General features: G+C 34.1%; 1 protein-coding gene and 1 pseudogene across 1 annotated transcript in view; both read left to right on the plus strand.

The window, feature by feature from the left end:
• The window catches only part of RLF (rearranged L-myc fusion), a 66,782-nt gene that overhangs the window by 9,309 nt on the left and 40,459 nt on the right, over nucleotides 1–17,014 (plus strand). Inside the window, 3 exon segments of the mRNA XM_025049544.1 lie at nucleotides 10,827–10,981; nucleotides 12,498–12,579; nucleotides 16,763–16,895. Of these exon segments, the coding sequence (XP_024905312.1) occupies nucleotides 10,827–10,981; nucleotides 12,498–12,579; nucleotides 16,763–16,895 (370 nt within the window).
• Nucleotides 12,189–12,307, plus strand: LOC112469267 (annotated as a pseudogene).

Here is a 17,014-nt window from a genome sequence, read left to right on the forward strand (position 1 = left end):
GGACTGGATGCTTTTATAAGATATTTTAGGTTTGGAAATGCCAAAAAATAAGTACTCTTTGAATATTCCACAGCCATAAAACATTCGAGCACAGGAGATTATCACAAAGAATGGGAAAACTTTTGTCTATGTAAATAAGTATTAACTTGTTTAATATGTAAACATGTATTAACTTGTTTATAGGTGTTATTTGGAGATGGGGAGCAGGAGTGGAATTAGATGGAACCACAGGTGTGATCCTTCGCATCTTTATGCATACGTAATTTTAAAGTGGTGAGATTGTGTACGAATTTTATTTTTGTGAATTACTGTGTATTTCAGTATTTTTTCAAATAAAATTTAAACAGGCAAAAATAGTGCTCTGTGTATTGATATGAAAGGATATTCAAGATCTATTATTTAAAAAGAAAACTATATAATCCCATTTTATAAAGCAACGATGTATAGAAAAAGTTTTGAAAGAATTACTAAAGTACTGTCATTTGTTGCATTTCAGTGAAGAATGAGTGAGATATTCACTTTATGTCTTGTGTTTTTATACAGTTTATACTTACATGTTACCCTTTTGAATTAATTTTCAATTAATCAGCTGTAGTTTTAATATTTGTCTTTGCTTCTCTCCCTTGTTAAATACTCTGTTTGCTGGCCTTCATGTCTTTTTCTTGTTTTGAATGTGGGGAGATACCCTTCAGTAGCTTACTGAGGTCTCTCCTTTATCTTGATTGTGTTAGTCTGACTGGGTATAAGAATCTAGATTGAAATTGGTTTTGTTTAAACTTTGAAGGATACTTCTTAAAAAATCAAATATCTCTAACATAGAAAGTAGTAAAGGGTACTAAAATTAACACAACCTGAAATCGATTGAAGCTACCTATGTATCTTTTCACAGATATCATCTGCCTCCCACCACCATCCTTATTAATTTAATCATTTCCTGCATCTCTTTACTTTTTAAAATTTATTTGTGCATTTTGATACAATGTGTAGTATTTTGTTTTCAGCAGTACTTAAATGGTGTACTATATGTTTATTCTAAAGCTTTTAAAATTCAATGTAATGTTTCTAAGACTTATTGGTATGTATAGCTTTGGCACATTTTTCACTGGTGTGTAGTATTTTATTGTGTAAATATATCACGGTTCATTTGTCTATTTTTTTTTTTATTGATGGATTTAGAGACATTTACATTAACTGGTAGAGTGGACATCTTTCCAAATATCTTGATACGTGGGTGTGAAAATTTCTTTAAGACATATGTTTACAGGGGAATTGCCAAGTTTATATATAGGCCTATCATCAACTGTAATAAATACCACCAAGTTATTCTCCAAAGTATTTGTAGTAGTTTATAACAGTTTCAGTGTATGAAAGTTACCATTACCCCACATTTTTGCAAATACTTGATATAGTCAGACAGTTTAATTTTAGCCATTCTGGGGGTGGACTGTGGTATCTCATTGTGGTTTTAATTTTTTTTTCTGCTTAATTGTGAGTTGTTTTATCTTTTTAGTGTATATTTATTACCATTCAGATTTCCTGTGAATTGCCTTTTCTTATTTTTTTGCTTATTTTTCAATTTTATTGTCTTTTTTCTTAACAGTTTTTATGAAATTATATGTTCTAAACATGAATCTTTTGTTGGTCATATGCTTTGGAATTGTCTTCTCTCCAATTTATCTTAGGCATAGAAGTTTTACATTTTATTGCAGTAAAAATCATAAATCTGACAGTTGAAATGTAAAATTCATTTAAATTCATTTTATGATTTTGTGCATTTCATGCCCATTTGTCTTTTTTTAAAAAACAGCTTTCTTGAAGTATAATTGAGAAGCAATAAACTGCTCATATTTAAAATATGCAGTCGATAAGCTTTGGCATACCTATGTTCCATGAAATCATTACTGTAATCAAGATAATGAGTATGTTCATTACTCCTAGAAGTTTCTTCTACCTCTTTGCATTTCCTATTATCTTGTTCCTTTATATATCCTTCCATCCTCACTCTACTATTGCTACTATTGATCTGCTTTCTGTCTATAGATTAGATTGCATTTTTTTTAGAATTTTATATAAATACAATTACATAGTCTCTTTTTGTTTGGCTTTTTTCATCAGCATAATTATTTTGAAATTCATGTTGTCTATATTAATAGTTAATTCCTTTTATTGCTTAGTATTCATTGTATAGATGTATTATTATTTGTTTATTCATTCACCTGTTGATAGACGTTTGGCTTGTTTCCAGACAAAGCTGCTGTGAACCTTCCTGTATAAGCCTTTGTGTGGACAAATGCTTCCTCTTTCTCTGGTAAATGCCTAGGTAGCATGTTTGGATCACATGACAAATTTTTTAGAGTTAGCTGTATCATTTTACGTTTCAACCAACAATGCATAAGAGTTCTTAGTTTTCCAGCTCCTGGTCAATATTTGGTGTGTTCAGTCTTTTTAAGTTTAGGTGTTCTAAAATTAGTGATAGTTCATTGTGGTTCTAATCTGCATTTCCCTAATGCCATTATGTTGCTTATGTTTTCATGTGCTTATTTAGCACCCTATTATCTTCTTTGATGAAGTATCTTCAAGTCTTTTACATATTAGAAAAGATTGGATTGTTTGTTTTTTATTTTGAGTTTTGAGAGGCGGGGTGTGTGTGTGTGTATATGTGCATATATGTGGGTGTGAACATAAACCCTTCATCAAATATATTCCTTTTTTAAAAACGTTGAGGTTTAGATGGCAAAGGGTGGAGAGATTGGGCACGGTGATTTGTATCACTTATAACTTATACACATTCTGCCTTCAGTTCACTTGGGTCTCTCTGGAGGGAACACTCTTGGCCATGGCACAGATTCCATTGTGGTGATGTGGGAAGGGGAGCGGCTAAGGTGTTCTCCACCAGCCTATAGGGAGCATATCCTAAAAAGGATGAGCTGAAGTAGAACAACTGTCTCAGAATATGGTAGATGTCACACATTCTAGTCAGATTTGTTGATGAACTCATGTGAGATACTATCAAAGAACTTCCAGGAAAAACTGGGTAAGATGTTAACAAGAAAGAAAAGTTCTACGTTACTAGGTGGGCATAAGAGCAGCCAAGCCATGATTAAGTTCTATTAAATTGATTCCTTCTATAACCACAGAGCTAATGGAGTTAGGGGAAATAGAATCAAATATATTCTTTGCAGAGATATTCTCCTAGGCTGTGGCTTGTCTTTTTATTCTCTTAACAGTGTCTTTGACAGAACAGTTTTTAATTTTGATAAAGTTCTATTTATCAGCTTTACTGTCTAAGAAATCTGCCTAACCCAAAACCACAAAGATTTTTTCCTATGTTCTCCTCTAGAAATTTTATTGCTTTAGGTTTTACATTTAGATCTATGATCCATTTGGAGTTAATTTTTGTATATTGCATAAAAGCAGGAGTCCCCAACTCTCAGGACGCAGACCGGTACCGGTCAGTTGCATGTTAGGAACCAGGCCACACAGCAGAAGGTAAGCAGGCAAGCAAGCAAAGCTTCATCTGAATTTTCAGCTGCTCCCCAGCACTAGCATCACCATCTCAACTCCATCTCAGATCATCAGGCATTAGATTCTCATAGGAGAACCAGTCCCTGGTGCCAAAAAGGTTGAAAACCTCTGGGATAAAGGATGGATGGAAGTTCTTTTTTTCTTTCTTTTTTTTCTTTTCTTTTCTTTTTTTTTTAGTATTGACATTTAATACCTAAATGTTCTGGCATCATTTGTTGAAAAGACTACTTTCTCACTGAATTGCGAAATTGCCTTTGCACCTTGTTGAAAATCAATTAGCTATAAGTATGTGGGTCTATTTCTGGACTCTGTTTTGTTCCACTGATCTATTTGTCTATCCTGATGCCATTACCACACTCTTGTTTTGCTTTTTTAAATTGAAAATATAATGTTATGAAAGCTATATTGCACATAGAGACAGGAAGTAGAATGGTGGTTGCCAGGGAATGGATGGAGGGGGTAATGGGAAGTTATTGTTTAATAGGTTCAATTATAGCTTTGCAAGAAGAAAAGAGTTCTGTAGATGGATGTTGGTGATGGTAGCACAATAGTGTCCAGGTGGCCCTTGAACAACACAGGCTTGAACAGCATGGGCCCACTTACATGCAGATTTTTTTCAGTAAATACACAGTTGGGCTTCTATATCCCCAGGTTTCACATCCGAAGATTCAGCCAACCTTGGCTCGAAACTGTGTTTTCTCATTGTTGCTTATTTTTAAAATTTTTATTACAGTTGACATACAATATTATATTAGTTTCAGGTGTACAACGTACTGATTAGACATTTATATAATTTATGGAGTCATTACTCCAGTAAGTCTAGTACTTATCTGACACTGTACATAGTTATTACAATATTATTGACTATATTTCCTATGCCAGTGGTCCCCAAGCTTTTTGGCACCAGGGACCAGTGCTTCTGTGAGAATCTAATGCCCAATGGTCTGAGGTGGAGCTGAGGTGGTGATGCTAGCGCTGGGGAGCGGCTGCAAATACAGATAAAGCTTTGCTTGCTTGCCCACCGCTTGCCTCCTGCTGTGCGACCCGGTTCCTAAACAGGTCACAGACCACTACCAGTCTGTGGCCTGGGGTTTGGCGACTCCTACCCTATACTATACTTTACATCCCTGTGATTGTTTTTATAACTGCCAATTCATACAGCTTAATTCCTTCTCCTTTTTCATGCATCCCCTCAACCCCCTTCCATCTGTCAGCCATCAAAATGTTCTCTGTAAATAGTATTTTTATCTTTAGTAGGGAATCCATGGATGCAGAGGGCATACTGTATGCATGGTTTTATTCCATTTTATATAAGCTAAGGGTAATTTATTATTTAAGAAAGAAAAATATTTTGTATAGATTTAGTGTAACTTGCATGTATAGTGTTTATAAAGTCTACAGTAGTGTTCAGTAATGTCCTACGCTTCACATTCCCTCACCACTCATTGACTCACCCAGAGCAACTTCCATTCTGGAAGCTCTGTTCATGGTAAGTGCCTTTACAGATGTGCCATTTATTATCTTTTATACCAGTTTTTCTTGTACCTTTTCAATGTTTAGATAAGTTTAGATACACAAATACTTACATTGTGTTATAGTTGCCTACAGTATTCAGTGCAGTAATATGCTGTGCAGGTTTGTAGCCTAGGAGCAGTAGGCTATGCAATATAGCCTAGGTGTGTAGTAGGTTATACCATCTAGGTTTGTGTAAGTTACTTTGTGGTGTTCACACAATGACAAAATTGCCTAAGGACACATTTCTCAGAATGTATCCCTGTCATTAAGTGGCACATGACTGTATTACATTGATTTTCATATGCTGAACCATCTTTGTATTCCAGGAATAAATCCTACTTGGTTGTGGTATATCATGTTTTAATAAGCTGTGGGATTCAGTTTGCTAGTATTTTTGTTCATGATTTTTGTTCATGTGTCAGTGTTCAAACTACAGGAATATTCTGTAGTTTTCTTGTAGTCTTTGTCTAGCTTTGGTATCAGGATGATGCTGCCCTCATAGAATGAATTGGAATTATTCCCTTCTCTTTGATTTTTTGCAAGATAAAAATTAACTGTGGATGCTATTCTCATCTAAACTGTCTTCCTTACTGCTACTGATAACCCAGATGAAGATACCATACACATGCTGTAGTAATTAAATTTTAAGATTATATCATAATAGAAACATATACATTTTATTCTCCTACCACACTAATGAAAGAATTGTAAATTGAATAAAGAAAACATTGTATTTCCCCTATCTAGCTCACCCTCAAACATTGTATTTAAATTGTAATGTATAATAATTGTGACAGCTCCTCAGTCTGTCACTATCTTACACTAATAATAGACATGTAAATTAGAACAAATTTTCTGGAACAGAATTTGGCAGTATGTAAAGCCTTAAAAATTAAGCATTCTTTGACCCAGCAATGTCATTTATAGGACATTATCCTAAGAAAATTGTCATGGATACATGGAAAAAGTTAGATAGAGGGGTGCTCTCAACATTATGTATAATAATGCAAAGTTAGAAACCACAATGTCCAGAAATAGAGAATTGGGTACTAAATTGTGGTACACATACAAGGCTGTGCAGCTATAGAAATACTGTTGAAGAAATTTTTACTAAACAATGTATAGTACGATTCCATTAAAATGCCTTTATTTAGGCGTAAAAACCCCTCAAACTTAATATTGTCTGTTAATAGTGGTCTGTTTCTGGGTGGTGGTAGTGTGGCTGGTTGACATTTTACTTTTTACTTTTCCATTTCTATTTTTTAAATGATAAATGATATTATTTTTATGACAAAACAGTAAAAGGTATTTTTTAATATTTGAAATGAAGCTAGAAAGTATAGTTAAAATCCCATGACAGAATCAATAGCTAAAAATAATCTTGGTAGGCTGGGATGATGGACTGAATCCAGTGAAATTTAATAATGGTTGGATGAATAGGTAGACGGATAAATAAGCCAGTTATATTTCTGGATTAAAAAACCCAACTGTAACTAATATAGAAAGTGCAAATTGGGGCCTAGTAGCAACACATATAAAAGACCTAAAGGTTTTAATTTTCTCTAGCCTCTTTCTCAATGTAAGCAGCCAGCTCTTCTCTTCCCATTCATCCATTTCATCTTAACCAGGCTTAGTCTCTTCATGGGAAACCTCCAGTGCTTCCTCACCAACTGACGTTTAAGTCTTGTCACCATCTGTTCTCGTTGTCTTTTCTGAGGTTGTTCAAATTGCTGTCTACTTGAAGTCCTCCTATTCCCCTCAATTTTGCATTTTCAGACTAGACCCATACTTCAGAAACCCAGCTCAGGTGCCACCGGCTGCTGGAAGTCTGTTTATCATAATGCGATCACATTTTACTCATATTTATTTAATTTGGGGAATTTCACTTGAGAAATTAAAATCAAAATAAGGCTTCTTGCTTTATGTGCAAAATTTGAAATAATGCAAATCCTCTATTAAAAGTCATATTATTTTCTATTGCCATAGGATGTGTAGTTTTAACAATAAATACCAGATACCTTTTGTCATTTTGTGAACCACCAGCATTCTAAAGTGTGGGGTGTCAGTCAGCACCACTACAGGAAAATTTTACCTGGAAGCAGTCACTTTAAATGGAAATTAGATGTCATAAGCTCTTAGGAAGAAAGTCAGATGATGACCATGATACTACTTGCTGCAAAATATTAAAGTTAACGCATGGCGGGGGGAAGCAGAATTTAAAAACACACTTAAAATAGTTCTAGAATTGTGCATTCTGAAAGGACATGAAGTAACGTGATTTAAGTGTGGCCTCTGGAGCCGTTTGACCCTAGTTCAAATCCTGAATTTAGCACTTATCTTCTGGGTGACTTTGGGCAAATAACTTAATCTCTCTATGCCTTCATTTCCTCATTTTTTAAAAGGGTGATTTATAAATCACTAGCTCATAGGATTGCTGTATTAAATGATAGTAGCACATAAAGCTCTTAAGAAAATGCCTAACCCATACTGTGTACTCAAAAACATTAACTATGATTATTCCATGGGAAATTTAGACCATTTGAGTTTTAAATTGTAATGCATCCCTGCATAAAATATGACCACCTTGAAATTCTCCCTTCTTGATAGTTTCAGAGAATAGCCTCTTTGAAACAATGGAGTGAGGTATGTAGATAGAATTGAGATGAGGGGAGATATTTTTTCCTTCATTGGAAACATAATATTGCTTATTAAAGAAAATCTGGGAAGTTCGAAAAATATGAAGACAAAAAAATTGTTCATAATTCTACTACTGAGTTCTAATAGCCATATTAGCATTTTAGTTGAGTTTTTTCTGGTCCTTTTTTCCCCCTCCGGTGTTTTAATTTTTTTAATGTGCAAATATACTGTGATAAAACATATAAAGAAATGGAAGATATTTAGCCTAGGGAAGTAAACTGTTGTAGCAGTCGAAGTGAAGGATGTTGGGGACTGGGTCTAGGTCAGTGGCTATAGAAATAAAGCTTAGGGCAGGAGACAAAGACATTGAATCTACACATTTTGGTGTGGTGGTTTCAAAGATAATTTTTTTTAGCACTGCCTCCTGAAAAGAGGCAGATGGGACATAGAAAGAATATATTTGCTGGGGAAGATGTTTGTTTTAGACGTTTTCAGTTTGAGATTTAAATAAGACATCTCGTGGAAATGTCTAAGAGGGCAGTTGATGTATATAGCAAGGACTTGAGAGAGAATATACCTGGAATATGAATGGGAGCTCCCATTAAGAATGTTTGAAATTGTCAAAGATGGTGCCTAATTGGACTGATTTTTTGTATATTGTGTATCTGACCTCTCAGCATACCTAGCTTTTTAAGAGCAAAAATAGTCCATTCTTAGTACCCAGCACAGTACTGCCATATAATGGCATTTGTAGAATAAATTGGTTTACTGAAACAAAGAGGAGAGGCCATTGATGTGCTCTCTTTGGAATGCCAGTGAACTAGAGGGAGTCATATTTATCATTTTCCTCTTTTTATTTCAGTTTTGTTGGTGTCTAAAATTTAAATTTCTAAAGAGACTTTCATTTTCTTTACTGCTTCTGATGGAAGTTTTACATTTTGTTACATGTTAAAATATTATTTGGATTGCTATAAATTCATTAATCTTAATCTTCATTTTTAAAAAAGATGATAGCGAAGATTGTTCCAGTGATCATTCAGATGTCCAGAGTATGCCGGTTGTATGTTAAGGAGACCTCACTATTTAACTGAACTAACACATGACGGGGAAAAGATTTAGAAATATTTAAAAAATAGGAGTATAGGGCAAACTGTAAACATAAATACCCATGGGGTATCGAATCTTTGAAGTGATGTAACTTGCAGAAGTCTTAATGGAGTGACTGTGTCAGAAAATAATTAGATTGGTGGCAGGAGCATTCTACTCTGCCCTTCCCTTTGCATACATTAGCTAGCAGTTGGTTAATTTGCAGTGTGGTTTCTACTATCATGTTGTGTTGACTCATTCTGAAAGCTCCACGAGGATGGGCCCCCACGTCTTTTTCCCCAGCACTCAGCACTATATGTAAAGTAGGCTATCAATACATATTTTTCAAATGAAGAAAATAGTGAATGTATTCAGCAAACATTTAGCAAGACTTGAAAATGTCCTGTAGTGGTGGAAGAGTGGTAGACCTATAAAGATTGATAAAATACAATATCTGACCTCAGGGAGCATAAAGTCTGGTAGTGAATATAAATTTGTAAAGTTCTCTAGTTTTTAGATTAACCAAAGCAGACATTAAGTAATTTGTTGACCTAAAACAGAATCTTCTTACATTTTAATAAATTTCTTAAGAGAAAGTTGGTGTAATCTTATTTACATAATAGATAAGCACATATTTTATGTTCCTTTTCTCATTTAGCTGGGAAGAGGATTGTTAAGAGGTCGGTTTTATGATCCTGTTATTCAGGGGTTTTTTTCCTTATTTTATTAAAATTTAGAATTTGATTAGATGGGTAAAACAGCAAGATAATTGAATGGACATACTAAAATAGCTTAACTAGTTTGATCATTCAGGTATGCAAAGATCAAATAATTCAGTGTGTTAAGAGAGCTTTAACTGTATAGTGGTTTATCATATATGTCTTGGTTAAGTTTTTTTTAAAGTAATCAAGACCAGTCTGTTCTAAATTATCAGAACCGATATAGGTACTGTTAGTGTGGAAATTAAAGCTGCAGAAAATTCAGTGTAATCTTGCAATGCCACTGCAGCTATATGTAGTTCTTTAAGCAGAAAAAGTAGAGATAAGAAGTTAGGAATCTGGAGATTATTCTGGGGGTAATGAATTCACATCATAATGTAATTAACTCAAGATAAAGCTACCCTCTCAAAACAAGACTTGCCTATAGAAGTAGTACTGAACTAAGAGTATTAGGAACTCCCTAGCCCAGTCAGAATGTGTATTCTAGGGGGGAAAAGCTTGTATCCCGCCTGTCTTAACCTAACTAGATATATCAGTTCATCATAAGCAAAACCTGATCAGTTGTTAGAAGAAATATGTTAATAGAGCAACTCCATGGAACCTAGAGAGTCCCAGATGAGAATTTGGCAGTGATTTTCCAGCACTGTCCAAGAGAACATAAGCTAGCTTTTCACTATCATTTGAACAAATTCTTAGTGTCAGACATGTAATTTATCAGGCCTTATTGTGGCTCCATTTTTCTTTGTTTTGGATTTTGTACTCACCTATGTGGTACTCTGATGACCATTTCCCCACTGTAAACAAGTTAACATTTGTCTTATATGTTAATTTTTTAAAATAAACTTCATTAAAAATAAAAATATAATCTCAAGCTTCTAAAAATTGGTTTGTATAAATTAAGCCTAATCAATTCCATGTATGCAGAAAAAAAATAGATTTTATGGAGCTGTAGAGCTGAGGGCCATACTCAGGAATAAGTCGTCTTATAGAAGGCAGAGATCAGTCTTATTCTTGTATACCCAGTGCCTGGCACGTGGTCAGTGCTCGATTTAATGTATTAATGAAACTCATTATTAAATTTCAGAGGTGGTAACTCCAAACTTCTAGAGAGAACCACTATAAGCATTTTATGGCTTTACTTATAGATTATTTTCATGTCAAAAGAGCAGTGTGCCTTTTCTTTAATGCAGCAGAAACAACTCATTAAATGATGAAAATAGAATACTCTTAACAACCCAGAACCTGTAAAGGCAAATAAAAGGTGTATGAGTCGTAGAAAAAGAGAAACAAAGACAATGTTTCATTGTTTTTATTTTTTAAATAATTAAAACTTTTGTTTTTTAGACCCTTTTGCAATATGCAAGCAACAAGAATGCATCAGAACATATGGTGTATCTTCTGGAGGTATATCGACTTGCCATCCAAAGCTTTGCCAGTGCTCGTCCATATTTAACTACTGAATGTGAAGATGTCCTATTAGTACTTGGCAGATTAGTATTGTAAGTTTAAGAACTTAAATCATTCTTAAAACTGAGTACTTTTGGTTGTAATGTTTGCTCGACTTCTGTTTACTATGGCATCATGTTATTCAAAGCACCATTATAGTCATACTATTGAATGAAATTTCCTTTGCTCTGAGCCTTCATACTCAGGTTCCCAGGAGACAAAGTACAAGCCAAGCAACATAATCTTTAATTGCCTCTAGAGTCTCTTTTCCTACTCAGGCTTAGAATCCAAGAATGATACATTTTCTCTCTGTCCTTAGTAAAGATCAATTCAAGTTATAGATCTGGAAACTTTTGTGTTCTTTGAGGAACACTCTGAGGGGAAACACTATGAAATTCTGCAATTCAGTTATATTATTGGAACTAAGAATTTTACTAGCAGAAAATATCAGGGCACAGGGTAAGATTACCACCCTAAGAGTCCATGAAAATTTAGCTGCTGTTTTAATATTTGGCTGCCTAGTAGCAGACAAAATTACACTTCTAATGCAGTTTTCAGCTGCAGATTGAGAAAACACAGCAGCTATTCAATTTTTATCGGGGGAATCACCTTGGTTCAGCTTACACATTGTTTACTGGGATAACTTCTAGTCTGGGCCATCCGTTTTATGTTTCTCTGGCTTCACCTGTTTTCCTTTCTAGTCTCCAAAACCCAAAATCTCTAATACTATACTTTTCATAGAACACAAACATTTCTGGTTTTATAATCCCATTATTCCTTCTAAATCCCAATTTCTACACTACCTGTGCTAATCCCTAAGGGATAAAGTAGCATTCTGCAAGATTTTAGAGAGGCATCGGTTATTCAGATTGTTAACGCATTTCCTTTAAAAATTCTCCGTTATTTTTTCTGGGTATTGGTTAGGGTAGAAAAAAGAAAACTTTTTCTACTCTCTTGATTCGTTAGGTAAAGAAATGGCCTTGCCAATATTTCTGCTACCTCAGCAAGTGACAAGAACCTGTATAGATGAGTTACATATATTTATTACTTGATCAGCTGAATTGACAATAGCATGAGCTCCTGTTTTTTTTCTTCTGCAGTCAGTATGGTTCCTATATGGGTACTCTCTCCACACCCTAATAAACTAAATAAAACTGCTTGGAATATGATTTATAAAAGACTTATAGTCTTACTAAAAGTATTAAAGCAACAATGTAATTATAAAGCCCTATGATTTTTCTTTTTTAAAGTTGAAATGCTGTCTACAGCCATGCCACCCTGAATGTGCCCGATCTGGTCTGATCTCGGAAGCTAAGCAGTGTCGGGCCTGGTTAGTACTTGGATGGGAGATCACCTAGGAATACCAGGAGCTGTAGGTGTAAAAAATATATATATAAAAAGAATATAAAAATGAAATTCCAAGGTAACAATGTTGAAGAAAATTGTGAAGAGTAGAAAACAAGTTTAAAATAGTTTAAACAAATGTAAAATATATATCCAGTATCACTGTCATACTGTATTTGATTATAACTATTGACTGATATACTGACTTAGTTATTTATATTGTAGGAGTTGTTTTGAATTACTACTTTCAGTGTCTGAAAGTGAACTGCCATGTGAAGTCTGGGTACTCTTTCTTCAGTCTCTACAGGTAAGTTGATTTGGGCTCAAAAAATGTCTCTGCTTAGGTATCTAAGACACCTAATTAATTTCTTCCAGCAAACTAAAATTAGAAACTTAGAACAAAAAGAAGTTCATTATATAATTGGTATTAAGTTCATTAAATGAGAGGCCTTTCAGATGGAAAGGGTATGTTAAAATTTTTTTCTTTCATTTTATTAGCCTTTACACAGCTTAGAAATCAACAAAAAAGTTTTCATTATTCACAGCTTTAGACAGAATAAAACTATTAAATATGTAAAATCAAATATTGTTATAAGGTAGCTGTATTTGGATCATTTTTAGTATACTTATCTAGTAATTTCTCCCTAATGCTTCAGGGATTGTGTCAAGCATTGTAAGTCAAGATAGTCATAGATTTTATTTATGCATTTTAGTTACAGGAAAACTATATTGGCTCTCATATTGGCTTGATTATCAGCTTTCTTAGGGTGAGCAGATTAGAAAGTAGTTGGGGGTGGGGAGAGTAGGGTAGGAAGAAAAGCAAGTCATTGCCAGTGACAGTAGGCAAATATGCCTTTCACTAGTAGAGACAAAAACTATTTTTAAAAAAATATACATAATATAAGCAATAATAGCTATAATTTATTTATTATTACTGATTATGTACCAAACACTGCTTATATTTTACATGTTTTGTATCTTTTAATCAAATTACAAACCTTATAATCATTTGCATCTCCATTTACAAAACGAGAAGACAGGCATAGAGAGGTTAATCAGCTTGCCCCAGAACGTTCCCTGTTAACTGCTTCCTCAAAGACCCAAACTCCGTATTAGGTTGGACCTGCATCCTATAGGTACAAGTAAAAATTTCCATATTATCAGGCACACCTTATTATCTGGTATTTCTTTCCTCTGAGATATGTAACCCTATATGAAATGATACAATATTATCTTTTTCTCTTTGCGGAGAAGAGGTTTCTTTGTCATGTTCTTGGCCTGTTTTAATCTCTGTAGTGCAGTACTAATTCCTCACATATCATACAGCTGCTAAAATTATCTTTCATACATACATAGCACATTGATTTTGTCACTCTTCGTTTTGAGGCCTGCCAGTAGTTTTGTCCTAGTGTACAACATTCTAGAAGGGCAAATCTACTTATTCTTATTAGGGCTGTTGCTATTATTTTTATTAGTATCCTTTGCAGAGAGAATACTCTCATTTCTTCATTCTTTCTTAGATTGTTTGTCTGAATAAAATATTTCCCTTTCCTTCCCATCTGTGTAAGTTTTTTTTATCAGAAGTTTAGAATATATTTTTAAATGTGTTCAATAAAATAAATGCAGCAGAGGTACACATAAATGTAAGATGTGGTGTCGGTTGAAATCTAAAAGGTAAAACCCTGAAATTTTCTTATTTTAAGTGATAAGTGGACAAGGCCACAGATGGTTTTGAGGATACTTTTGGTAGGAGAATAGTTTTATCAGAGCAGGCAAGCCACAGATACAACACTCAGTTTACCGCTTTGTAACCTTTCCACACCTTTTCCCTATAGGTATAAAAATACACTCTGAAACGGATTTTTTAATAAACAAAAATGAGATCCTTTTTTCGTAACTTTTTAAACACTTGATTTTAGTATAAAATGGGGTTCCCTAGACCCCCATTTCAACATGGGGTGGTCATTCTTCATACCACAAGCAATTCTAGGACGCCAGCAGGGTGTCAAAGAATTGATTCAACTCAATTTTGACACAATCTACCTGGAGATAGCATTAGATTTTACAAGTTCAGTCCCACAAGAGTGCCCTCCTAACCCTCCCCCTCCACACACAACAGCCGCAAACCTAGTTTGTTACCTAGACTTCTGACTGACTGGCTGGACCGATGAACTCTTCTAACTCAAAATGCCACGTGCAAATCCAGATTGTTATCTGTACTTCTGACCGACTGCTATAAATCAGAAGTTCCCACAACTTTCTCCTCGGGTTCCATTAATTTGCTAAAGTAGCTCACAGAACTTAAGAGAAACATTTTACTTACTAGATCACCAATTTATTATGAAAGCATGTAATTCAGGAACAGCCAGATGGAATAGATGCATAGGGCAAGGTACGTGGGAAGGGGCACGGAGCTTCCACACACTCTGGGGTGCAACATTTTCCTAGCACCTCCATGTGTTCATCAACCTGGAAGCTCTCTTAAAAAGGACCAAGAAGCTGTCCTCCTGAGTTTTTATGGAGGCTTCTTTACATAGTCATAATTGACTAAGTCATTGGCCTTTGACAGTTGAACTTAACTTCTAGCCCCTCTCTCCTTCCTGGAGGTGGGAGTGGGGAAACTGAAAGTTCCAGCCTCTAACCATATGGTTCTCCTGGCAACCAGCCCCCACCCTTAGGTGGAGTCCACAGGTCACCTCATTAACATAACAAAAGACTCCTTTACTTTTTAAGGAAATTTTAAGGGTTTGGGGAGCCAGGAACTATGGATAAAGTCCAAATATAAATCACAATATTGCAATCCTGGACATATGTCTAAGATTGCATATATAGAACCAACTTCCTTTGTGGCGATTACTTGGGATTCTGTTATGTGGTTGTACCATAAATTATTTGACCAAATCTCTTTGCTATTTATTGTAAATAATGCTAGAGTGAACATCTTATGCTAGTATGTCTGTATTATAGACTTCAAGATGTGGACTGAAATTTTTACCTTAAAAAAAGAAAGATTTAAGTTTTAAAATTATTTTTAAAATTCTACCATAGTGTTTAAAGATTCTATATATTACTTTTTAAAAGTAACTTTACCATAATAAATGTATATCCATTGGCAACTAAGGATTATTATACACGCATCATTCTTACTTAGAATAAACTGTATTTTGAACAAATAAAAAATAAAACTTTTTGTTCTTAACCTAAACTATGGCCTTTTATTTTAGTTCCTGTGTGTCATAGTGGGTGATAGTATTTGTTGCTAAGTGTAATGGTACATCTTTGTTTAGATATTACAAATAAAGTAACCAGACACTGTAAATTCTTAAATTTTAATATGAAATCTTCATCTTCACTGCAAAGTAAATGCCTGATGTCCTAAGTTAAAGAGAAAGAAGCCTGAGGACATGTCAAGCTATTAAAGAAAAATTGCAGCATTAGTAAAATATTGCTATTAGTAAACTATAAATTAGAAATATCACTTTCTGTGTCAATATTATATCTTACACCCTTTCCTAGTAGAATGTAACTGAGCATATTGGGCGTGGTGGGGAAGAGAGAGAAAGAGAGCACACGTTTTAAAAACCTATTTTTACATGAAAATTAAGTGGAGAAAATGAACATTATATTTTTTTTATTTTTTATGGTGACATTGGTTAATGGAATCTGATAAGTTACAGATGTACATTTTAACAGTATGTCATATATATATTTACAGAGTGTGTTCACCACATTATATTTTCCAAAGGAATATATTGCTGTAAAAGGAATCTTATGTTTCTTGAGAATTTTAGCAGTCTAAGGGAAAACAAGTTAAGATTTTAGATGTGGGAACCACCAATAATTCCTACTAGTAATAGAGGACAGTGAGACATATACTTAATTTATGTCACATTAAATTTCTAACTTCTTCCTCCTATCCTTTGTGTATATAAATATTTTAAAGAACAACTATTGGCAATTATGTTTGTTTTCAAGGAGACAGAATAATAACTAGTAACCTAGACTTTCCACGGCATTTTATAGTCATCTCTCATTTAAAAAGTCATTTGATTTGAAGAATTTAATTTAAAAAATATGTAACAATTGGTATCATTAAGTAATATTTCTGTTCAAAGGAACAGGTTGCCTGTGTGGATACTGCAGAATCTTTTTTAAAGAAACTGTACCATTGGCCCTAAAATAATTTAGTAATGCAATTATGTAAATTGAATTGCGGTGATAATTTTACCTAAAGGAAAGCAAGAAAAACATTTTAAAGATACCCTTTAAGTTAGTGAAAACATCTTAGTTTCATTTAAAAAGAGCAGCAACAGAATTTCACAAAACTTTGAGACTAGTTTTTTTCCTGCCCCTTTTTTTTTTTTTTTTTTTTTTTAAAGGAAATCTAAGAATATAGGTCCTTTCATAGACATTCACATATATCGAAGAGGCAAAACTACTGTCTGTATTGCTTATTAGCCTGTTTTCTGGATATGCTGTTTTTGTTTTAGGAGTCACATGATGCATTATTGGAATTTGGGAATAATAACCTACAAATATTGGTTCATGTTACCAAGGAAGGGGTGTGGAAAAATCCAGTTCTTCTTAAAATTCTATCTCAGCAGCCAGTAGAAACTGAAGAAGGTAAGCCTTAAAACTTTACTGACTATGTTGAAGGAGGACTTAGTTCTAAGAGAATTAAAATTGATTTATGGGTTACAGTTTTGTGAATTTCACCTGTATATTGATATACCCAGTCATTC

Source organism: Pteropus alecto, unplaced genomic scaffold (genome assembly GCF_000325575.1).
Source record: "Pteropus alecto unplaced genomic scaffold, ASM32557v1 scaffold170, whole genome shotgun sequence".
Lineage (NCBI taxonomy): Eukaryota > Metazoa > Chordata > Mammalia > Chiroptera > Pteropodidae > Pteropus > Pteropus alecto.